Source organism: Schistocerca serialis, chromosome 6 (genome assembly GCF_023864345.2).
Source record: "Schistocerca serialis cubense isolate TAMUIC-IGC-003099 chromosome 6, iqSchSeri2.2, whole genome shotgun sequence".
Taxonomy (NCBI): Eukaryota; Metazoa; Arthropoda; class Insecta; order Orthoptera; family Acrididae; genus Schistocerca; species Schistocerca serialis.
The window spans coordinates 352,098,838-352,119,422 of NC_064643.1; the positions used below are offsets into that span (position 1 = coordinate 352,098,838).

Sequence of the window (20,585 nt, forward strand, 5' to 3'; positions counted from 1 at the left end):
CACTGGCCGCATTAAAAGGTGTTCTACACGATATCAGTGAAAAAGATACAACATATAAATAAGTGGTGGAGAGACCTAAGGATTTTATAAACTTGTAAATTTTTTGTGATCTACTGGAAAACTATGTTGAACTGCTGATCGTTGGTAATCTGAAAAACAAATACTGGCTTGGAAGGAAAATCAACATTGACCGTATTTTGTTGTTTTATTGTTAGCAAAATCGAATTTTGGTCACTTAGTGATCATCCTCAGTGCTGTAATAGACAATTAAAATTGGTAGGCACTGGTATCAGGCGATAACCATTAGCTGAGAGCGATCAGCTTGAGTTTACGTGATCGCTCTAAGCTTCTGGTTATCGCCTGATACCCGTGCCTACCATTTTTCATTTTATATTAGAGCACTGAGGATAGTCTCTAAGTGACGGAAAACCGATTTTGGTGACAATAAAACAACAATATACGGCCAATACTGATTTTCCTTCCAATTCTATCCACTATTTGGTCGTGGTGCACACAACACGCCATGGAGTCGCCAATCAAATAATGGCTTACTCTGAAAATAAAGAATGATAAATTATACGTCGGTAAATAATGGAACGTTTGAAGACAGTGCATATATCTAGACGAACTTCTTTTTTTAAAAGGTTCAGCACCGGAAACATTGTCTCCCTCTATTGGAACACCCTGTATATTTCAAGGGGAACTATTTTTTCAAATAAGAAAGTGAATTAATCGCGTCGGGCAGCAGTGATATTTTTTGTATATACAACAGTGGCTTCTGGAAAAAAATTCCCCAACACTTGAGTGTCATTTATGTACAAAACTGAGTCCTATTTAAACGTCATATCGTAAGGAGGATTCCAATGCTCTGACACGACGCCTGATGGCGATGAAGTTCATTGTAGAAGTATATGTACAACAGGACGTAGACTACGAAACCACTATCCGAACAACTGCAAGGCACCGAGGAAGGACACCAGCGTGTGTCGGAGGAGACAGAGGTTACAAACGGTCGCGCGCGGCTGCAACGAGGAACGGACGGTCACTGTCTGCGACGGGAAGCGGCTGTCCAGTGTCGGCGAGTGGCCGCCCCGCGGTATCGATGCCAGCTGCGAGCTACGACCGCCGTCGCGGCCAGCCGCCGGGTGGCTGCCGGCGGCAGCTGTCTGGGAGGGCCGTATCGGGTGGCGCCCTGCGGCCCTCAGGGCTTGCGCCGGCCCAGGAGGGCGGCGGCGGCCGCCAGCAGCGGGAGGCCGGCGCGGGCGGCGGGGGTGGGCCCGGCGGCCGCCGGCGACTGCGTGGGCGGCGAGACGCGCGTGTTGGCGCGCACCGCCTGCGACCGCCAGCGCACCGAGTACTCGGGCGGCGTCCGTGTCATGGCACGCAACCTGCCGCACCGTACAAAGAAAACGTCATCAACAGTCACTGTCACTGCCAGTAGCACTGAATGAATATTCCTAGATGGCTCTTCTGGAAGGCAACTTTATGGACTGCTGCCAAGGCAGAGTAGAGCAATGGGAAACAAAGGAGTAAGTTACAAGGACGAATGGATGTCCACAGGGTTCAGTGTGAGGTCCAATTTTTAGATATATCACATACAACAATTGATAAAGATACGTCAAGAGTGCGTAAACTGGTGATGTTATAGAATATGCTGATGATATTATGGAGACGATGTCCCACGCTTTCAGAGATAAAAGCTGGAGAGCTTAGCCTCTGACACACATTCTGATTCAAAAACTATGCTGAAAGCAAAATTTTACTACATACACTACCGGCCATTAAAATTGCTACACCACGAACATGACGTGCTACAGGCGCGAAATTTAACCGACAGGATGAAAATGCTGTGATATGCAAATTATTAGCTTTTCAGAGCATTGCCACAAGGTTGGCGCTGGTGGCGACACCTACAACGTGCTGAAATGAGGGAAGTTTCCAACCGATTTCTCATACACAAACAGCAGTTGACCGGCGTTGCCTGGTGAAACGTTGTTGTGATGCCTCGTGTAAGGAGAAGAAATGCGTACCATCACGTTTGCGGCTTTGATAAAGGTCGGATTGGAGCCTATAGCGATTGTGGTTTATCGTATCGCAACATTGCTGATCGCGTTGGTCGAGATCCATTGACTGTTAGCATATTATGGAATCAGTGGGTTCAGGAGGGTAATACGAAACGCCGTGCTAGATTCCAACGGCCTCGTATCACTAGCAGTAGAGATGACAGGCGTCTAATATGCATGGCTGTAACGGATCGTGTAGCCACATCTCGATCTCTGAGTCAACAGATGGGGACGTTTGCAAGACAACAACCATCTGCTCGAAAAGCTCGACGACGTTTGCAGCAGCATGGACTATCAGCTCGGAGACCATGCTTGCGGTTACTCTTGACGCTGCATCACAGACAGGAGCGCCTGCGATGGTGTACTCAACGACGAACCTGGGTGCACGAATGGCAAAACGTTACTTTTTCCGATGAATCCAGGTTCTGTTGACAGAATCATAATGGTCGCATCCGTGTTTGGCGAGATCGCGGTGAACGCACATTGGAAGCGTGTATTCGTCATCGCCATACTGGCGTATCACCCGGCGTGATGTATGGGTTGCCATTGGTTACACGTCTCGGTCATCTGTTGTTCACATTGACGGCACTTTGAACAGTGGACGTTACATTTCAGATGTGTTACGACCCGTGGCTCTACCCTTCATTCGATCCCTGCGAAACCCTACATTTCAACAGGATAATCCACGACCGCATGTTGCAAGTCCTGGTCGGGCCTTTCTGGATACAGGAAATGTTCGAGTGCTGCCCTGTCCAGCACATTCTCCAGATCTCTCACCAATTGAAAACATCTGGTCAATGGTGGCTGAGCAACTGTCTCGTCACAATACGCCAGTCACTACTCTTGTTGAACTGTGGTATCGTGTTGAAGCCGCATGAGCAGCTGTACCTGTACACGCCATCCAAGCTCTGTTTGAATCAATGCCCAGGCGTACCAAGGCCGTTATTACGGCCAGAGGTGGTTGTTCTGGGTACTGATTTCTCTGGATCTATGCACCCGGATTGCGTGCAAATGTAATCGCATGTCAGTTCTAGTATAATATATGTGTCCAATGAATACCCGTTTATCATCTGCATTGCTTCTTGTTGTAGCAATTTTAATGGCCAGTAGTGTAGAAAACAAGATACACTGAGTTTACATAAGTCTTGTGATACATCCTAAGACTGTGTTAGAGCTGCTTTTCCCGCCGTATCGCAGTAGCTCGACGTGCCACGGACTCAACAAACCGTTGGAAGTTCCATGCTGAAATACTGAACAATGCTGCATCTATAGCCGTCTGTAATCCGAAAGTGTTACTGTTGTAGAATTCTGTGCACGAACTGGCCTCTTGATTATGTTTAGAACACCCTCATTGGCACTGTAGTGAGAATGAAGTGCTTCTCTGGCCGGTATCACTAACCTGGTGTCTTGCTGCTTTGGTAAGTCTCTCGTAGCACAGAAGTAGCGCTCAGTCGCCAGGTTCCATGTAGGTGGTGATCCTACTGAAGTGGAGTACTTAGGGATGCCAGTTGTTAATTGCCAACAATGTTTCTACTGTACTTCTTTTAATACAGAAATTGCTTTGTCACACACGTCACAAAATCAGCATTTGCAATATGGCGGCTCTGGACTACGCCATTATATTTGACCCTTTACGCACATTAATCCCGTTTTCTGATTTTACATAACGATTGACTCTGCCCACGACACGTGGCATTCTTATAACTGATAACTTCACTTTATATCTTGTTTCACATCTAAAATATGCACTCGCTACCGTTCTTTTAGAGCCATCCCAGTTACTTGACCGTGCATTTTGCTTGGCTCCTCGCGACTAACTAGCCCTGTCTTCCCGAAGGACAAGTGAGACCCCCCTTTCTTCCTCAGCCAATAAGGACACTTCTCTCGTTCCCCTTCAGCTAATGGGCGTTCAGATCACTGTTGCTAGGCGGATCTGACGTCACGTTTGCGGACATTGTGACGGAAGTTTGTCTCGGAACACTGACTCAGATTGTAATATCCTACTCACGAATAGTAGGATCTTGTCGCTACTAAGGTTGCACAACATTGCCTCCTACGATTTCATCACTAAAGCTCCTTGCTGATGCTTAATTGTTAAATGTACATGTAGCGTGGCTGCTACTGAGCATTCCATTCTCTATCGCATAAATATGCATAATACTCGGCTTAAACACATGAAGGGAATGCATATATGCATTACATGTTCCATAAATGTCCGATGTAATTCATGTCGGATGATCTGGATGACCACAACATTCGCTCGAATTGTCTAGAATGCTCTTCAAACGAATCGCGAACGACTATGGCCTGGTGTCATATTCTTCCATTTACAGCGCCATCTAGTTTTTGTTTCTGTAACCTTTGCCCCTTCTTCGACAACACTCATTTCAAATTTCACGTCATTCCGAACTGTGGTTCGTGTTCTACAGCGTTTTGGAAGCGGAACTTTAATTGTAATTGTGCTGTGCACTGAGCTGACCAAAGCCATGGGACAGAGATATCTAAACACACATATAGTTGTAACTTGGCGTACACAAGGTATAAAACAGCACTACATTGTCGGAGCTGTCATTTATATTCAATTGATTCGTATGAAAAGGTTCCGACGTGGTTATGGGCGCACCACGGGAATTAATCGATTCTGATCGCGGAGTGATAGTTGTAGCTAGACGCATGGTACGTTCCGTTTCGGAAATCGGTAAGGAATTAAGTATTCTGAGATACAAATTGTAAAGATTGTGCCGAGAACACCAAATTTCAGGCATTACCTCTCATCACAGACAATCCAGTGGCCGACGAGCATTGGTGTTTCTATAGTGTTGTCAGTGCTAAGAAACAAACAACACTGCAATAGCTAACTGTAGAAATGAATTTGGAACATACGGATATTATGACACTATTCGACATGACGTCTATTACGGACACCCAATTTCGATAAATTTTCGTCAGAATTTGTTTTCTGTGTCCTATGCATTTGATCGTATGTGAGGTACATAAGTTCATCATATTTTCGTCGGTATCATGAGTACTTTGCGAGGGAAGTCTTCGTTATACAATGGTGTAGATACTACGTGGTTCATGTATTCATAACGAAGTTTATCTATGTAATTTATGCTATGTTGTTGTATTGAAATAATCAATAATCGATGTATAATCTTTCTAGGTTTATTCATGGTCCTTCCCCTACCAAACTCAGAGAGTTCATGTAACGTTTCTTTTCAACAAGTCATATCGTTTGACTTATACGAGTGAATAATACAGTAGTGGAGATTCTACCATGATCATTTGCTTTCCGCAAGTGCATTATTCAGTGGGAATGTCTGTACTCAAACTGCACTCTTTAATTTATGTTGTGTACACAGTTCCGCATAGTCAGCGCGTACACAACTTTCCCAATAGGGCGCGCCCCGCTAAGCACAACAGCGCAGGCGCAGCGCTCGTCCGTCTCCGTACAACGAGATGGCGCTGTCTTAGAGACGGATCAAGATCTGCTTCCGCCGATCCGCGTATTAATATGTAACGCAGCGAATGAGATTGCTGCTAACGTAGAACCTTTTCTCCTCGCGGATCACACCCGCGCAGTGATACCTGAACGCTCGAAGTATTATAACGAGTGTACATTGCTGACACTCGCCTACTTCGTTAGAGCGACAAGTCAAATAATCTGATGGTGTGTATACGAAAGGTCTTACAGTACGCACACCACAATTTTGCATAAGAATTACTAGCAGCATTTTTCATATGATTCTTTCAGGTTCCAGGAGGTAAGTTTCCATCGTGTTCTTCAGAGCAGCAAATGAAATATCAAGTTAAGACCAATGTGCTATTATTATCCAGTACTTTGAGTCTCTTCGTTGAAGGGGGTCCAAATTATATCTGTCAGCCAAGCATGTTCAGTGCGCATGTTTAGTCTATATGGTGGACCGTTTTGAACGTTTTGTGAATCATGTGATGGACTCATTGACAAGAAGTTGGTTCATTGAAATGCTTTCAATTATTCTTTTACACCCATTGATTAACCGTCGCACAAAGTAGGTACCTGTGTTAACTTTTCTGAAAATAAGGTTAGATACTTCCATGTGTCAATGTTCACAGATACAGAAGGGCATTTTAATTAGGGCAGTTTTCTGTAGTCCTTCTTACATGTGCTAATAGTCTGAACACGACGCAGATCGATTACAAATTTTACTTAAAGACGAGTTACTTAGAAATCCCTCTTTAAATCAGGACCGTGTCTACATTCGAGGACAACGGTTCAAACCCACGTCCGGCCAACTGATTTCTGTTTTCCATTATTTTCCTGAATCGCTTCAGGCAAATGTCGGGCTGTTCCTTTGGAAGAGCACAGCCGATTTCCTTCCGCATCCATCCCTAATCCGAGCTTATGCTCCGTCTCTAATGACCTCGTTGTCGACGGGGCGTTAAACACTAATCTCCTCCTCCTCATCCCCATTCGAGGAAGTGAACCATTTATAAATCTGGAGGTCGTTTTTGACGACAGGCGTAATTTATTGGCCGATACTATGGATATGATTCAGAGAGAAACAAAAGAAATGCAGAGGATTGTGGAACTATTTACAAACGATTACTGGTTACCAATAACTGAGATTAAAATATGTCTGAGTGATATTTTGACAGTAATAGTAACTACGCCGCAACTCTGTGGGAACTAAATTACAAAATGAACATGTCGAAGTTGGAATGCATCGCAAACTGAGAGGAATATTCCCGAGGCTCACTGCTGTTTTAGCAAAACCCCTATCGAAGCACTCCTGATCTTGTTCGCAATTTGCCCCACAGATATAAAAGTACGATAGCTAGGAGTCTGTCGCTGGCTGCGCACAGACAATGTGACAAAAGTAGGCTACAAGATTTTACGGATCAGTACATCACTGAGAAGAAACAATTAGTGTCATACATATTTGCATAATGATAACGTAAACGGTACGGGGGTAGAATTGTATGGTTGGTCCATGGGCTTCTTTACTAGCATCAGACTTATATAAATCCCTCCAAAGGGACGATACATGTTTTGTGACGGGTATGGCCAATGTGTTGCATATTTATGCGGAATTGATAATACGACATTCGAGTGTAACTGTAGACAGGTAGGCACGCCTGAACATACTTTGTGTGAACGTGATCAATATACTGAATTTAGGTAAACAGTGGACATGAGATCTGATAGTATATAGGGCAAAGTCTATAAAGTAGAAAAGTAGCAACTACAATACACTCTGCTGAATAATATATCTCTAAGTTGAACAAGACCAAGAAAGTTGTAAGTAGGCTGTTTATGTTTTCTCTATGTAAGTAGGCTGTTTATGTTTTCTCTATGTAAGTAGGCTGTTTATGTTTTCTTATTGGCAACGTTACGTAGCGCTCAATATGAAAATGAAATCACTGGCTGTGCTGTGTGCAGTCTGTGGCTAGTTTGCATTGTTGTCTGCCATTGTAGAGGGGCAGCTGGATGTTAACAGCGCGTAGCGTTGCGCAGTTGGAGGTGAGCCGCCAGCAGTGGTGGATGTGGGGAGAGAGATGGCGGATATTTGTAATTTGTCATGAACTGCTATTTTTATACATGATGATATCAAGGTAAATACATTGTTTGCTCTCTATTAATATCTTTCATTTGCTAACTATCCCTATCAGTAGTTAGTGCCTTCAGTAGTTTGAATCTTTTATTTAGCTGGCAGTAGTGGCGCTCGCTGTATTGCAGTAGCTTGAGCAGCGAAGATTTTTGTGAGGTAAGTGATTTATGAAAGGTATAGTTTAATGTTAGTCAGGACCATTCTTTAGTAGGGAATTTTGAAAGTCAGATTGCGTTGCGCTGAAAATATTGTGTGTCAGTTTAAGGACAGTCGTGTAGAATTGTTCAAAGGGGACGTTTCAAAGTGAATTCAGTAGCAGTCAACACAGTTCTTTAGGAATTACAGACCAGCAACTTTTGAAGACCGTTGCTGGTGGAGGAACATGGCTAGGAGTTATGATAGGATGAAGATGTGGCAATTCCACCGATGCGAGCAGTCAGGTGTCTACGGAAGATCAGTGTCAAAAGAACTACAAAACGAAAATTTTTGTGAGTATAACCGAAGGACGGTGTCGAGCATCCGGTGCTATGTTCGATACTGGCACTCCACCACTCTTACGCTGTAGGGCCACTGATGTTATGCCAGGAATACTTACCAAGTGACACGGTAATCATCTCAGAACACGAGAAAAAATACATCGTTCCAGAAAGATTGTAGTAAGGTAGGTTATAATCATAGTGAGTTGTTGTGCTTAGATTTTCTTGAATGGCTGAGTACAGATTATAAATACCAGAGTACACCTATTGTTCCAGAAATACAGGTTATAATTCCTTTATAAAATGGCACACGTAATTAAACTCACGGGAGCCTGAAGTAAAGTTTCAAGAAGTAAGACGATGTGGTCTTAGGATGGATTATTGTAGCCACAGAAAACTTGTTCAACACCGAAAAATGATTTATAAACGCATGAGTCAATCTTTTAGGCAACAAAACTGCAGGCTTAGTTCGTATGCAGCAAAAAATGAATAAAGAGTAATATTACTAGTAATATTAACTGAATTTTCCATCGGTTCGTGACAGAACATGATAATGGTGTTACTTATTTGATCATGAACCTGCTTTAAGCTTCTTGAGCCATCGCTGAGTGACCATTAAATGTCGCAGTCACATATTGTTGTTGCTGTTGTTGTTGTGGTCTTCAGTCCGAAGACATGTCTGATGCAGTTCTCCACACTACTCCATCCTGTGCAAGCCTCGTCATCTTCGAGTAACTAATGCAACCTACATTCCTTTGAATCTGCTTACTGTATTCGTCTCTTGGTCTCCCTCTACGATTTTACTCCACACGCATCTCTCTAGTACTAAATTGGTGATCCCTTGATGCCTGAGACTCTGTCCTTCCAACCGATCCCTTCTTTTGGGTCAGGCTGTACCACAAATTTCCCTTCTTCCCAATTCTGTTCGGTACCTCCTCATTAGTTACGTGATCTACCCATCTAGTCTTCAGCATCCTCCTGTAGCACCACATTTCAAAAGCTTCTGTTATCTTATTGTCTAAACTATTTATCGTCCATGTTTCGCTTCTATATATAGCTACACTCCATGCAAGTACTTTCAGAACGAGCTTTCTGACACTTACGTCTATACTCGACGATAACAAATTTCTCTCCCTCAGAAACATTTTTCTTGTCATTGCTAGTCTGCATTTTATATCTTCCCTACTTCGCCAGTCATCAGTTATTTTGCTTCCCAGATAGCAAAACGCATTTACTGCTTTAAGTGTCTCATTTCCTAATCTAATTTCTTCAGCAACATCTGATTTAATTTTACTACATTCCATTATCCTCGTTTTGCTTTTGTTGATGTTCATTTTGCATCTTCCATTCCATTCAACTGCTCTTCCAAGTCCTTTGCTGTCTCTGCCAAAACTGCAATGTCTTCGGCAAACCTCAAAGTTTATATTTCTTGACCCTGGACTTTTATCGCTACTCCAAATTTTTCTTTTGTTTCCTTTACTGCTTCTCAGTATACAGATTGAATTATATCGGGAATAGGCTACAACCCTGTCTCACTCCCTTCACAACCACTATTTCCCTTTCATACAACTTGCAGATAATATTACGTGTGACACGTAGAATATCTATGGAGTGGGCATAGCGAACTGCACACTGTACTGCTCATGTCGAAAATAAAAAAAATTAGAAGAGTTACATGACTCTGACCACGTTACTTTCAATTACATTTACATTTTGCCCAAAGATATAAACTGTACTTTTAGACCTACTTCTCCGGTTTCCTAGCATTTACTTGTTAATAACTGCGAAACTGTTGAATTGTAGCTGCTGTAGATGCAAATCTAAATTCGTCAAAGAAGAGAAAGTAACATTCATAGGTATGAAGCACAAACTTCTAATTATACTGTATGGCCATAAATTTACTAGACAAGTGCTACACAATTTCTCATACTATGCTGCCAGCCAATTCATTGAAATAACTTCTTGTATCGACACCATTTCAAGACTTATATCACTGATTAAGATTCATATATGACTGACTCATTATCTTTGGGTTAAACACATCTCCAAATCATTGCATTCATTTTAGTTACAAGAGAGCTAATAGCAGGAGAGACTGGGGCTTATTGTTACAATTTTTGCAGTAATGTTTGTACAAGAAAGTTTTATAGCTATGTTACTGCGATGTACCTTATAATGTAGCACTATTATAATATACTTATTAAGTATTCTGAATTATATTCAGCTATTTGGAATTTCGCTGACTTCTTATTATTTACAGTCATGCATGTTATTACAATAGATGGGATAAGTTGTTATACACAGTGAGGCATATGCAGCACTGACAAAATATGTTATTGTTTTGCATTCTTTCTGGGAACTCTATCATCTAAAAAAATCTCCTGTTTTATTATCAGAACTGCACTTCTTCCAAATGTTATGTTAATCAAAATTTGTGGAATATACGTGAACATTGACCCAGATTTTTTGGTTTGCAAGGATTTGTAACAGTGCTCAGCCCACTAAGTACAGAACTAGCTATCGTCTCCATCACCTGTACTCTGTCATCGCAAATCTTTGGTGTGCTTCTATGTCTTTGTATTAGTTTTCTCCCTTGCATTTTCATAGTAGCAAGCTAATATTTGCTTAATCATGTAAAGTTCACTTTACTGACTTCTCAATCAAAACAGCACACAGTTTCCTTTCATTCTGTGAAACTTAATTTAATAGAAGAGTCAAAGAAAGTAAAGAGGAAATAGTATCTAGTCATTTTTTAATATGGTCTTATGTTTATTGGTATGAAGTATTTGCAGTAGAGTCATCCTCCTGCTTTTCTTCACAGTCTACATAGTATAGGTGATTTTCAGTTAAAAATGTTCCTCAGAGGTTGAAGCTGGCTTTCCTAGTCCCCAGATTCTCTCATGTTCCGATAAACTACAGGTAGGTCCTACAGGTCTGCCTGATCGACTATCACATAAATTTCCACTGTGCTAGCACGTCAGTTTATACATACGACTCAGTGTCAAATATCTCCTTTCTTCTTTAATATTGAATAATAATTTACATATGCTGTTGTTAAATTAAGTTTCAGCTATGCAAATATTCTGTTCTAGTTTCAATTCAACTTTAATTTTTCAGCAGTTATTCAGTGTAACAATATAAACATACAAATTTCTGTGTTAATTTTCAATGAAATGTTACGATTTCTGCGTGAAGTAATAATAAATACACTCCACAACGTTTCAATTAATGCATCCTGTACATCTGTGTGAGTAACATCTGAGTAAGTTTCATCTTGTCTTATCTGTAACTCCTAAATTCATTTGTCATCCAGGAATGGCCTAACATGTCGAAATATTTTGCAGAATATGAGCGAAGCGTTTTATATTGAATAATATTACCATTACCAAATGGTTACATGCATAAAAATCACCAAAAGCTACCCTGTGGTAACATCGCAGACCTAGTAGCTGTTAAAAGAGATTTTCATCTACCACCGAGTAAATCTACGAACAGCGATCAATCTGACGGAGATTTACTTCATAAACCATACACAATTTACAGTGAGCTAAAGGGACTGGTCTGTACCTATCGTGTGAAATGACACATGAGTATCAATATTAAACGATTCACTTCAGCTCTCCGCATCATGACGCACACCCTCCTTGCGAAAAGGCCTTATGTACTGGTACATGTGTACGTAACCACTGTGGACCCCACTTGATGATGATAACAGTGATAAGGAAAACTGATAATTAACAATATATCTTAGATTTATCAATGTTGTTGTTGTGGTCTTCAGTTCAAAGACTGGTTTGGTGCCCTTTCTCACGCAACACTAAACTGTCTAAGCCTCTTTATCTGTGCATAAATACTGGAACCAAAGTCCATTTGAACCTGCTTATTAATTTCAGACCTATATGTCTCTTTACGACTTGAACCCCCCTCTCCCTTCTGCCACACACTGACACACTTCCTTAAATTACCACATTATTCCTTGATACCCCAGGGTGTACCCCATCAACAGAAACCTTTTTTGGTCAAATTGTGCTATAAATATATTGTCTGTCCAAATAACCTTACCTTTAGTGACACAGTCTAGCTATGTAACTTCCAGGGTACTTCTGTAACGCTATCTTTGGAAATATTATATTCTCTTCTACTTTCAACTGTTATCGTCCACATGCCACTTTCGGTGCAAAGCTACACCCCATAAAAACACCTGCACGGAAGATTTCTTTACATTCAAATTTTTATCCTATGCTAATGTTTTCCTTAATTGCTTTTTTCCCATTGCCAGTCTGCCTTTCATATTCTTCCTACTTCGGTCGTCGTTGGTTGCTTTGCTCCTCAAGTAACAAAACTGATCTACTTCTTTTAGTGGCTCAGTTCCTAATCTAATTCTACCATCACCGCCTGATTTACTTTGATTGCATTCAGTAAGCGTTGCTTTGCTTTTGTTGATATTCATTTTGTACTCCCTTTTCAAGGCACAGTCCACTACGTTCAACTCTTCTTCCTAGTTCTTTGCCGTGTCTGATAGAATCACAATGTCAGTGGCAAACGTCGAAACCTGAACTTTAATTACTTTTCCAGTTTATGGCTGGCTTCCTCTACTGCTTGCTCAATGTACAGAATGATTAACACTGGGGAAGGCTGTAGCCCCACCTCACTCCTTTCTAAAACACTGCTTCCGTTTCACGCCCACTGACTCTTGTAACTGCAATCTGGTTTCCGTACACGTGGCACGTAATTTTCCCTCCCTGTATTTTGCCCCAGCTACTTCCACACTTTCGAAGAGTGTATTCCAGAGCTCCCTCTAATTACGCAAATTCTATAAACATAGATTTGCTTTTCGTCAATCTGCCTTCTAAGATCAGTCGTAGTGACAGTATGGCCTTATGGGTTTCTACATTCTCCGTGACCAAAGATTATATTCCGGAAGTCGGTTTCTACCAGTTGTTCCTTTCTTCCGAAAGTAATTTGTCTCAGAAATTTACAACCATGGTTACTGAATTATTAACACTTACCCTCTATGAAATAAGAAATATTACAGTCTTCGTGAATTCTGAGTGTGCTTCGCATGTCTATTACACCTTCCTTACAAAGTGCTGCAGTTTTGTAGTGTCTGGCTCTGCCAGAGGTCTAAATAACTCTAAGAGATACTCGTGTATACTAGGGGACTTTTCCCCCTTAGGTTTTTCAGAGCTCCGTCAAATTCGTCACTTAGTTTCATATCTCCAATCTCGTCTTCATTTGACTTTCTACAACATTGTCTTCAAGTTTTTTCCCTGATATAGATCCTGTTCGTATTCTTTTAACATTTTAGCCTTACCGTCTTTGATTGTCACTGGCTTGCCAGAAAATATGTCTGCGATCCATACGAATTTTTGTGAATGAAGACCACTGGATACCTCGAAAGTTCTCTGTTTATTACGTTTCCGTTAATGTGATCACCAGTTCTATAATTAAAATCAATGTATCGCAAGTGTGAGAGCTGTTATGTACACATTACTAGTGGACGAGGCACTACGCTTTGTTCCGTGCTGTGGCTCACCTGAGCAGCACCGCGTTCGTCTTCCAGGGCAGCGAGTACTGCTTGGTCCTGTCCCTCGGGCAGAACGTGTGCAGTGCCTCCCCAACGCCTCCGTCCTTGGTGGGGTCGTACAAGTGCACGCTCACGTTCCACGCCGCGCACGGACCTGTCGGCAGACAAAAGTGCTCAAGTGAACCTACCGATACCCGATGTCGGCCTTTTCACGAACAGTAATGATGATGTGTCGAGAGACGGCATAAGTACTCAAGCAGTAAGAGAAAATTACATTGACAATGCTTTCACGCCTAAATTAGTATTGGGAAATAGGACGAGGTAACAGATTGACTGTAACATATCCCGAAGTCTAGGTTAGAATAGTAGGTGACAGCTTGGTTGTGAGATGGCGAAGCAAACGAGTGTGAATTCAAAGTCTCAGATGTGGTGATATATTGATCTGCAGCACAGTACAAGGTCTAGATGAGTTTGAAAGGTTACAATCTAATTGTGAGTTGGCGTAGCGATGCTGATCACTTGAATTAATCCGACACAGCTAGGAGCGTTAGGAGGGTATCAGAAATGTCACCACGAGAAGAGCAAAACAAAAAGAGGAGCTCAAAATAGCATCAAAAGTAGTAGACACCATGAGTTATGTTTCATGGCACGTAATTTCAGGTTCACAAATACTGATTTGCCATTAACAACATATATGCTTTTCTAGGTATTTACAGCTTAGCATGAATCGCAACTAACACTAAAGAAGTTAAGGCAATGAGTAATTGATAAGAAAAGTAGAACGGGGTGAGACTCACGGCTCTGATCTGTGGCCATCTCGATGAGGAGCTGGCGTTCCACCTTTGAGTCCAGCATCCACGTGCACTCCAGGTGGTAGTAGAAGTTAAGGCGGAGACCTGCTCCCGGAGACGACACATTGCGCGAGTGTATCTCACCTGTGGAAAATAACAACACTGCTTCAAACACATACATTTTACTTAACAGGCTCTAACATAAATGCAGGAACACAATGAGCTTGTCAGGTCCTAGTGACACTACCGTACGAAAAGTCTTTCCTTTCAGCTGTGCTCTTTTTCAGTTGATAATGAAACTGAATATTACATTGTTTGACATGATAGGTGTTGAGTGTAACTTACTTTAAACGAGGTACTCTATCCCGATGAGAAGTACATAACTGTTCGAAGAAAACATTATGAGCGTTGAGGAAGAGGAAACAGAATCAAACGGTGTTTAAAATCTCTCCACAATGTTAGTTTTCATTCCGCACGTGCTCATATAATCAGCCTCCAAAAACTGCAACAACGGGCAGCATTGCACACGCATATACAGGGTGGAGCAAATAAACGTGGCCCGAACGAGCGGAGCAGCATTAACGGAGGAAGAAATGACCTACAGGTACTTTAAATAGGATGGAACAAGTGACCATGCAGACGGCCAAACCGTGGAGTACATTTACCCAATCTTCAAGCCTGACAGAGATGTTACCTAAGCTCAGCCTCAGCTGGCCAATCACGACACCTGATATAGCAGTGTGCGATTACTTTGCATGGGGAGCCCTCAAGTCTGAGGTGTGTCGCAACAATCCCCACGTCTTCAAAAACTACAGGAGAGCATTTCGGATGAGGCTGCAGCAATTTCGGTTATCCAGCTTCCATCCGTCTTTAGCTTCTTGGTGACGAGGGCTCAAAAGTGCCAAGTAATGAGTAGTGGTCACTTTTAACATCTGCTATAGTCAGGTTAGTACTGCATTTTGTAAGTGTTCTCCGGGCAACTTTTATTTGCTCCACTCTGTAGGACATCTTCCTTATCTACGAAGTAATAGAACGTTACTCTCGTCGTTATAATATATAACTGAAATTTGCGATCTGTTATCTTACAAAAGTGGGAATTACATATGGTATTTCCCGTGTGTATCGTTTACTATTGCAGTGTTTTACTTGTTGAACCTCAAAGTCGAAAGTCAATTACAGATTAAGGCAAAGGGAGTCAATAATGTATCTAAACAATGTGCACTGATTCTCAGTATAATATAAAACAGTAGGCTGCTGATGGAGATTGGGTAGAAGGAAGAGGGTGAAGCTTGATAATTACACATACGCAAATTATTTCGAATAGCAACCCAACGGATGGGCAGCTCACCGTTAAGTGTAACCAGGTCTCACTACGTGAGAGGATTCTGACAAAACGTAGAACAAAGGCGCAAATTCAGTTGATCACGCTTTTTATGCACCTCTTTTCTTATTGGTCGATTTTTTTCTAACATTGGAAATCGAAATGAGTATTAACGAGTATAGCGCCACCAAACATCCGTTAACAGTGATATTACGTAAGTTACTAATTTTATGATTAAAATGAAGTTTATAAACTATAAAAGCTGATGCCGTTATTCATCATAATTTCTGGCGAGACAGTTTTACTGTGAAATCATTGAAAGGTAAGAGTAAATAATACCCAAAATAATCTCTCATTTTAACACGCCGACAATGGTATTCCACCAACCATCATTTTAAAACTGGTACAGATCCAGTGTAGTAATAATCTTAAGCATATGATGCCTATCAATTGGCATAAGCTCTAGTCTTACGGTTCTCAATTCTTGCGACACTTTTTCGTTTCTTAACTGTGCAATTTTGACTCGGATTGGTACCAGCGTAACAGAAAACGGTACCGTCACGTTTTCCACATGCATTTTGGTCTGGAACAAGATAAATATTCATCAGCTTACTATTCAATAAGGTCCATAAGAATACCACCTTCCTCCATAGTTGAGGTCACTAACAGTCGAATTCGAGATCGGTTGTTAGAATCCTGTCGGATCAAGGAATTATTGTATTTGACCGACAAGGGGAAGCGAGCTGATAGTGTAAAGTTCCTGACCGTGAGACTTTGCACCCATGATATAGATTAAATTCTGCGGTTCTCATTAAATGAGAGTATATAACATTTGTGAAGGTAATCCCAGCTACAATCCTCGGAGCCATCGGCGAGGAACTGGTTGTGTGGCTATACCTGGCTTTATTCCGTTCCATCACTGATGATGACAATACACTTGGAGAATTATGTTCAAATGGTTCAAATGGCTCTGAGCACTATGGGACTTAACAGCTGAGGTCATCAGTCCCCTATAACTTAGAACTACTTAAACCTAACTAACCTAAGGACATCACACACATCCATGCCCGAGGCAGGATTCGAACCTGCGACCGTAGCGATCACGCGGTTCCAAACTGAAGCGCATAGAACCGCACGGCCACACCGACCGTCTCTCAACATAGTCACCCTGGTGACAAACACATTTTTTTTTTCCGAACGAGTGACCAGATCATGGGTACCGTCACTTTAGAATGTTCGATTTCGTTGAGGGACTCGCAACAGGACGTTGGATTGCTGCAGATGTCGCAGAGCTCGTGGGTGGCCTGGCAGTGTCATGCTGAAGTAGAGGGTTCTCTTTGCGTGGACGAACTCTTAGAAATCGAAACTCGTATACAGTACGCTGTTTCTCCCGCACCAGCATAGTTATGTAACACACCGCCATGTTACGTGCTACAGTTCCGAGTCCTCTAGTGGAAGGGAGCTGCAAATATGTAGACATGAAGAATGTTAATAACGTTTGTTTCATTTAAAAATCTTGTTATACGAGGGGTGAATGAAAAGTAAAGCCTCCACCGTCGTTAATTTGGCTTGGATGGGAATATTTTAGTAAATCAGACGCAGAAATAACCCCTAGAATTACCAATATTCACTTTTCCACATGATCACCAGCCAATTGGATACATTTCTGCCAACAATGAACAAGTTTTCTGAAGCCGTCATGGAAGAAGTCGACAATATGTTTTTGCAACAACAGGCGCACAGTTCTCTCAACATCTTCACCAGAAGCATAATGAAGTCCCAGCAGATCGTCTGTCATTATCGGGAACAGATGGAAGTCAGGCGGTACTAAATATGGACTGTAATGAGGATGCTGTACGGTGGTCTGTGCGCTTTCATTTCAGGTGTCAGCATCCAGGGTACCCATCGTACACAGATCTTGAGATAGCAAAGCAAAGCAATAATGTGACCCACACGTTCTTGTGAAATAGCAGTTGTGCTTGCAATGTCACTCTGAGTGATACGACGATCGCCCTGATTCAACCTGTCAACGTTCTGCTTGTGAAATTCGGTGGTTGCTGTCACAGGACGTCTAAATCTTTGTGTGTCACGCAAGTCAGATGATCCCTCCTCAACATCATTAAACTTACTAGCCCAACGACGCACAGTAGTCACATCAACACAATCACCATAAACTGCTTTCATCCTCTGATAAATCTGCTTTGGGGTGACACCTTCTGCTGTCCAGAATTCAATGACTGTAACTTGCTTAAATCGCATCGACCGTCCGTCTGAGCAGGGTTCCTTACCTTACACTGTAACAACACAACCGTTCAATGCTAAGGCTTCCTGTCAACTGGAGCTACAGAGAAGAGGATACGGAACAAGCCAGTACCTGCCGCATACCAATACTGTTGAAGAGCTACGAAGGTTGGGGCATTACTTTTCAGTCAACCCTTGTACATTGTATATTTGATACATTGTTTGTACATTGTTTAACAAGTCAACGAGATGAGTTTTCCTATGGGTGGAAAGTATCATCACTGTAGTGGTGGCGTGTATGCGTGTTAATAAGATTTTTTCGAACATCCGATGGTGACAGCAAGATTCTATGGAAACCTTTTACTGTGAAATAAAACACCAAGCCATCTTGTCCGAATCTTAACAACCGCATGGGACTACAAGCTTTTATTAAAAAAAAAACCACCCAACTTAACGACAATATATCTCTTACATGAATATATATAATGTGAATTAAATACACGAAGTCTTTTGGAAAGCACCACTAGAAAAAACTGAACAGAGAAAAATTATATCTGTCACATCGCATTAGTCAACCGCTTTACTGAATTCCTTTCAGTAGCAGGAACATGCCCCTTTAAGGACCACGCTCAGTCTATGAGTGAACTGAATAGCTTCTCCAGCATCAAAAGACAGATAATGACATTTATAATGATGCAACCATCTATCCGCCGTATGCATTAATTACCTCAAACCTTCCTCATTTCCCATTTTACTTAGATGATGCAGTCTACTTAAATTACACTCACTCAGAACTTACTATGCCAGAAAATATGTCTTTTGTGCACCCATAGATACATTTTGTATATGTCACTATCACTATTATTATTACCATTGTTAGTGGCGACAAAAGTAGCAGCAGTAGAAATAATGTTAACATTGTCTTTATTAGTTCTTAATCAGTATTAATTTGTCACAACTTCTTCAAATATTTTTTGTTTCTATTATAACTATACCTCAGATTAAAATTACTGCTACTTCTTAGGTAACTATGATGGACCAAAAAATTTTAGGTGTAAAACCCTGGTCGAATATATGAGAGGGACTGAAGGCATAATCTGATGAAATTCAATGAATAAATAAATAAAATGAAGAAATGTACCGTGAGACCAGACCATCATGGAGGCTAAAGAAGCAATACGTGGAGCCGTAAGCCTGATACATGAGAAAAAATCGAACTAACTTAGCAGTCTCGTATAATACACACCTACCTGCGTAACCAACTTGACGAGTGTGTGTCAGGTGTAAACGGCTGCCTATATTTTGAGGATAACCCGATGGTGGTAACATGTAGCCATTAGGAAAAATTAAAGTGCGACTACAGACCAAAGCAAACCAATTTTTTATGATTGTTTTGGTCGTTGTGTTGACCGCCAATACGTCTAGAATATCACTGACACACTGTCTGAAAAAAAAGGTGGAGTACCCGGAGCTCATGGTCACATGTGAACTTCGTAAACGTACACGCTATCGGCTGGAACATATATGATTAGAGTTGCAGTTTTCTGTGACAGATAGAACGGCAGCTAGAGTGCTTCACTGTTATTCGTGTTTATAGTTGTTACCATTCCTGGTCGGGTACAAGATGGTGGTGAACAACGCCAGACCTTGAGTGATTTACCGTGAAAGACGCACAGGTGTTACGTACTCGAGCGAGGCAGTACTATAAGCACCTGACAGAATTAGAAAGGAGTCTCATTGCGGGTCCATTTAGCTGTCTGGTCTAATCGTGTAAAGTCCAGACATGTTGGGCATTCGAATGTGACAGTGGCTCGATGCTGGAGTACATAGGAACATCAGGGCAGGAATACTCGCCGGCTTATTGTGTACCTAGCAAATCTTAACTCCTTTCACATCTGGACCTGCCATCCGAGAACAAGTAACGAACTTCCTCCAACATTCTCTATTAACCTGCACCATTGACCGAAGTCCCTCAGCAGCCGCATTACGGAATTCCCGTCCCATGGTTATGCTGTCGTTGGCACAAGACAAGCCTTTCAGTCTGAAGGGATGCCATTACCGGGAAGCGTATATTGCTGATGAATGGGGTCACACTGTGGTTCAGATACGAATCTCAGTACCGCTCCATCTCGGAAGCCGATCGTCAGCAAGTAAGGCTGCGGTTCGGGGAGAGGTCCCAGTCTTCCTGTTTTTCGGGGAGGTACAGAGGTTTTACTCCTGATTTCATGGTGTGGGGAATCATCGTACACGACTTCTGATCACAGTTGGTATTGACTGAGGGAACTTTGGTCTCTTAAAGGTACATCAGGACACCCAAACTCGTCATGCATTATCTCTCATGCGTCAGTATAGTTGTTCGGACAACATGGTGCAGAGAAACATCGATTGCTATGAATTAACACAGTATTATGAAAGAAATCTTAATCGTGATTTTTTATTTATTTAGTGCCGACCGGCTTCATACCATCAGGGCGAAACCAGTCTGCACTAAATAAATAAAAAATCGCGATTAAGACTGTTTTTTAATACTGCGACAGTATAGTGTTGCCATTTTCAACGGCGCATTACTTTTCCA

The 20,585-nt window shown here is 41.8% G+C and overlaps 1 protein-coding gene across 1 annotated transcript in view; it reads right to left on the bottom strand.

The window, feature by feature from the left end:
- Window positions 1–941: 941 nt before the first annotated feature.
- Window positions 942–20,585, bottom strand: part of LOC126484867 (uncharacterized) — a 245,847-nt gene continuing 226,203 nt past the window's right edge. Inside the window, exons 15-18 of the mRNA XM_050108464.1 lie at window positions 14,455–14,592; window positions 13,667–13,811; window positions 1,276–1,388; window positions 942–1,162 (exon numbers count right to left, since the gene is read on the bottom strand). Coding sequence (XP_049964421.1) covers window positions 942–1,162; window positions 1,276–1,388; window positions 13,667–13,811; window positions 14,455–14,592 — 617 coding nt within the window. The remainder of the gene's footprint in view (window positions 1,163–1,275; window positions 1,389–13,666; window positions 13,812–14,454; window positions 14,593–20,585) is intronic.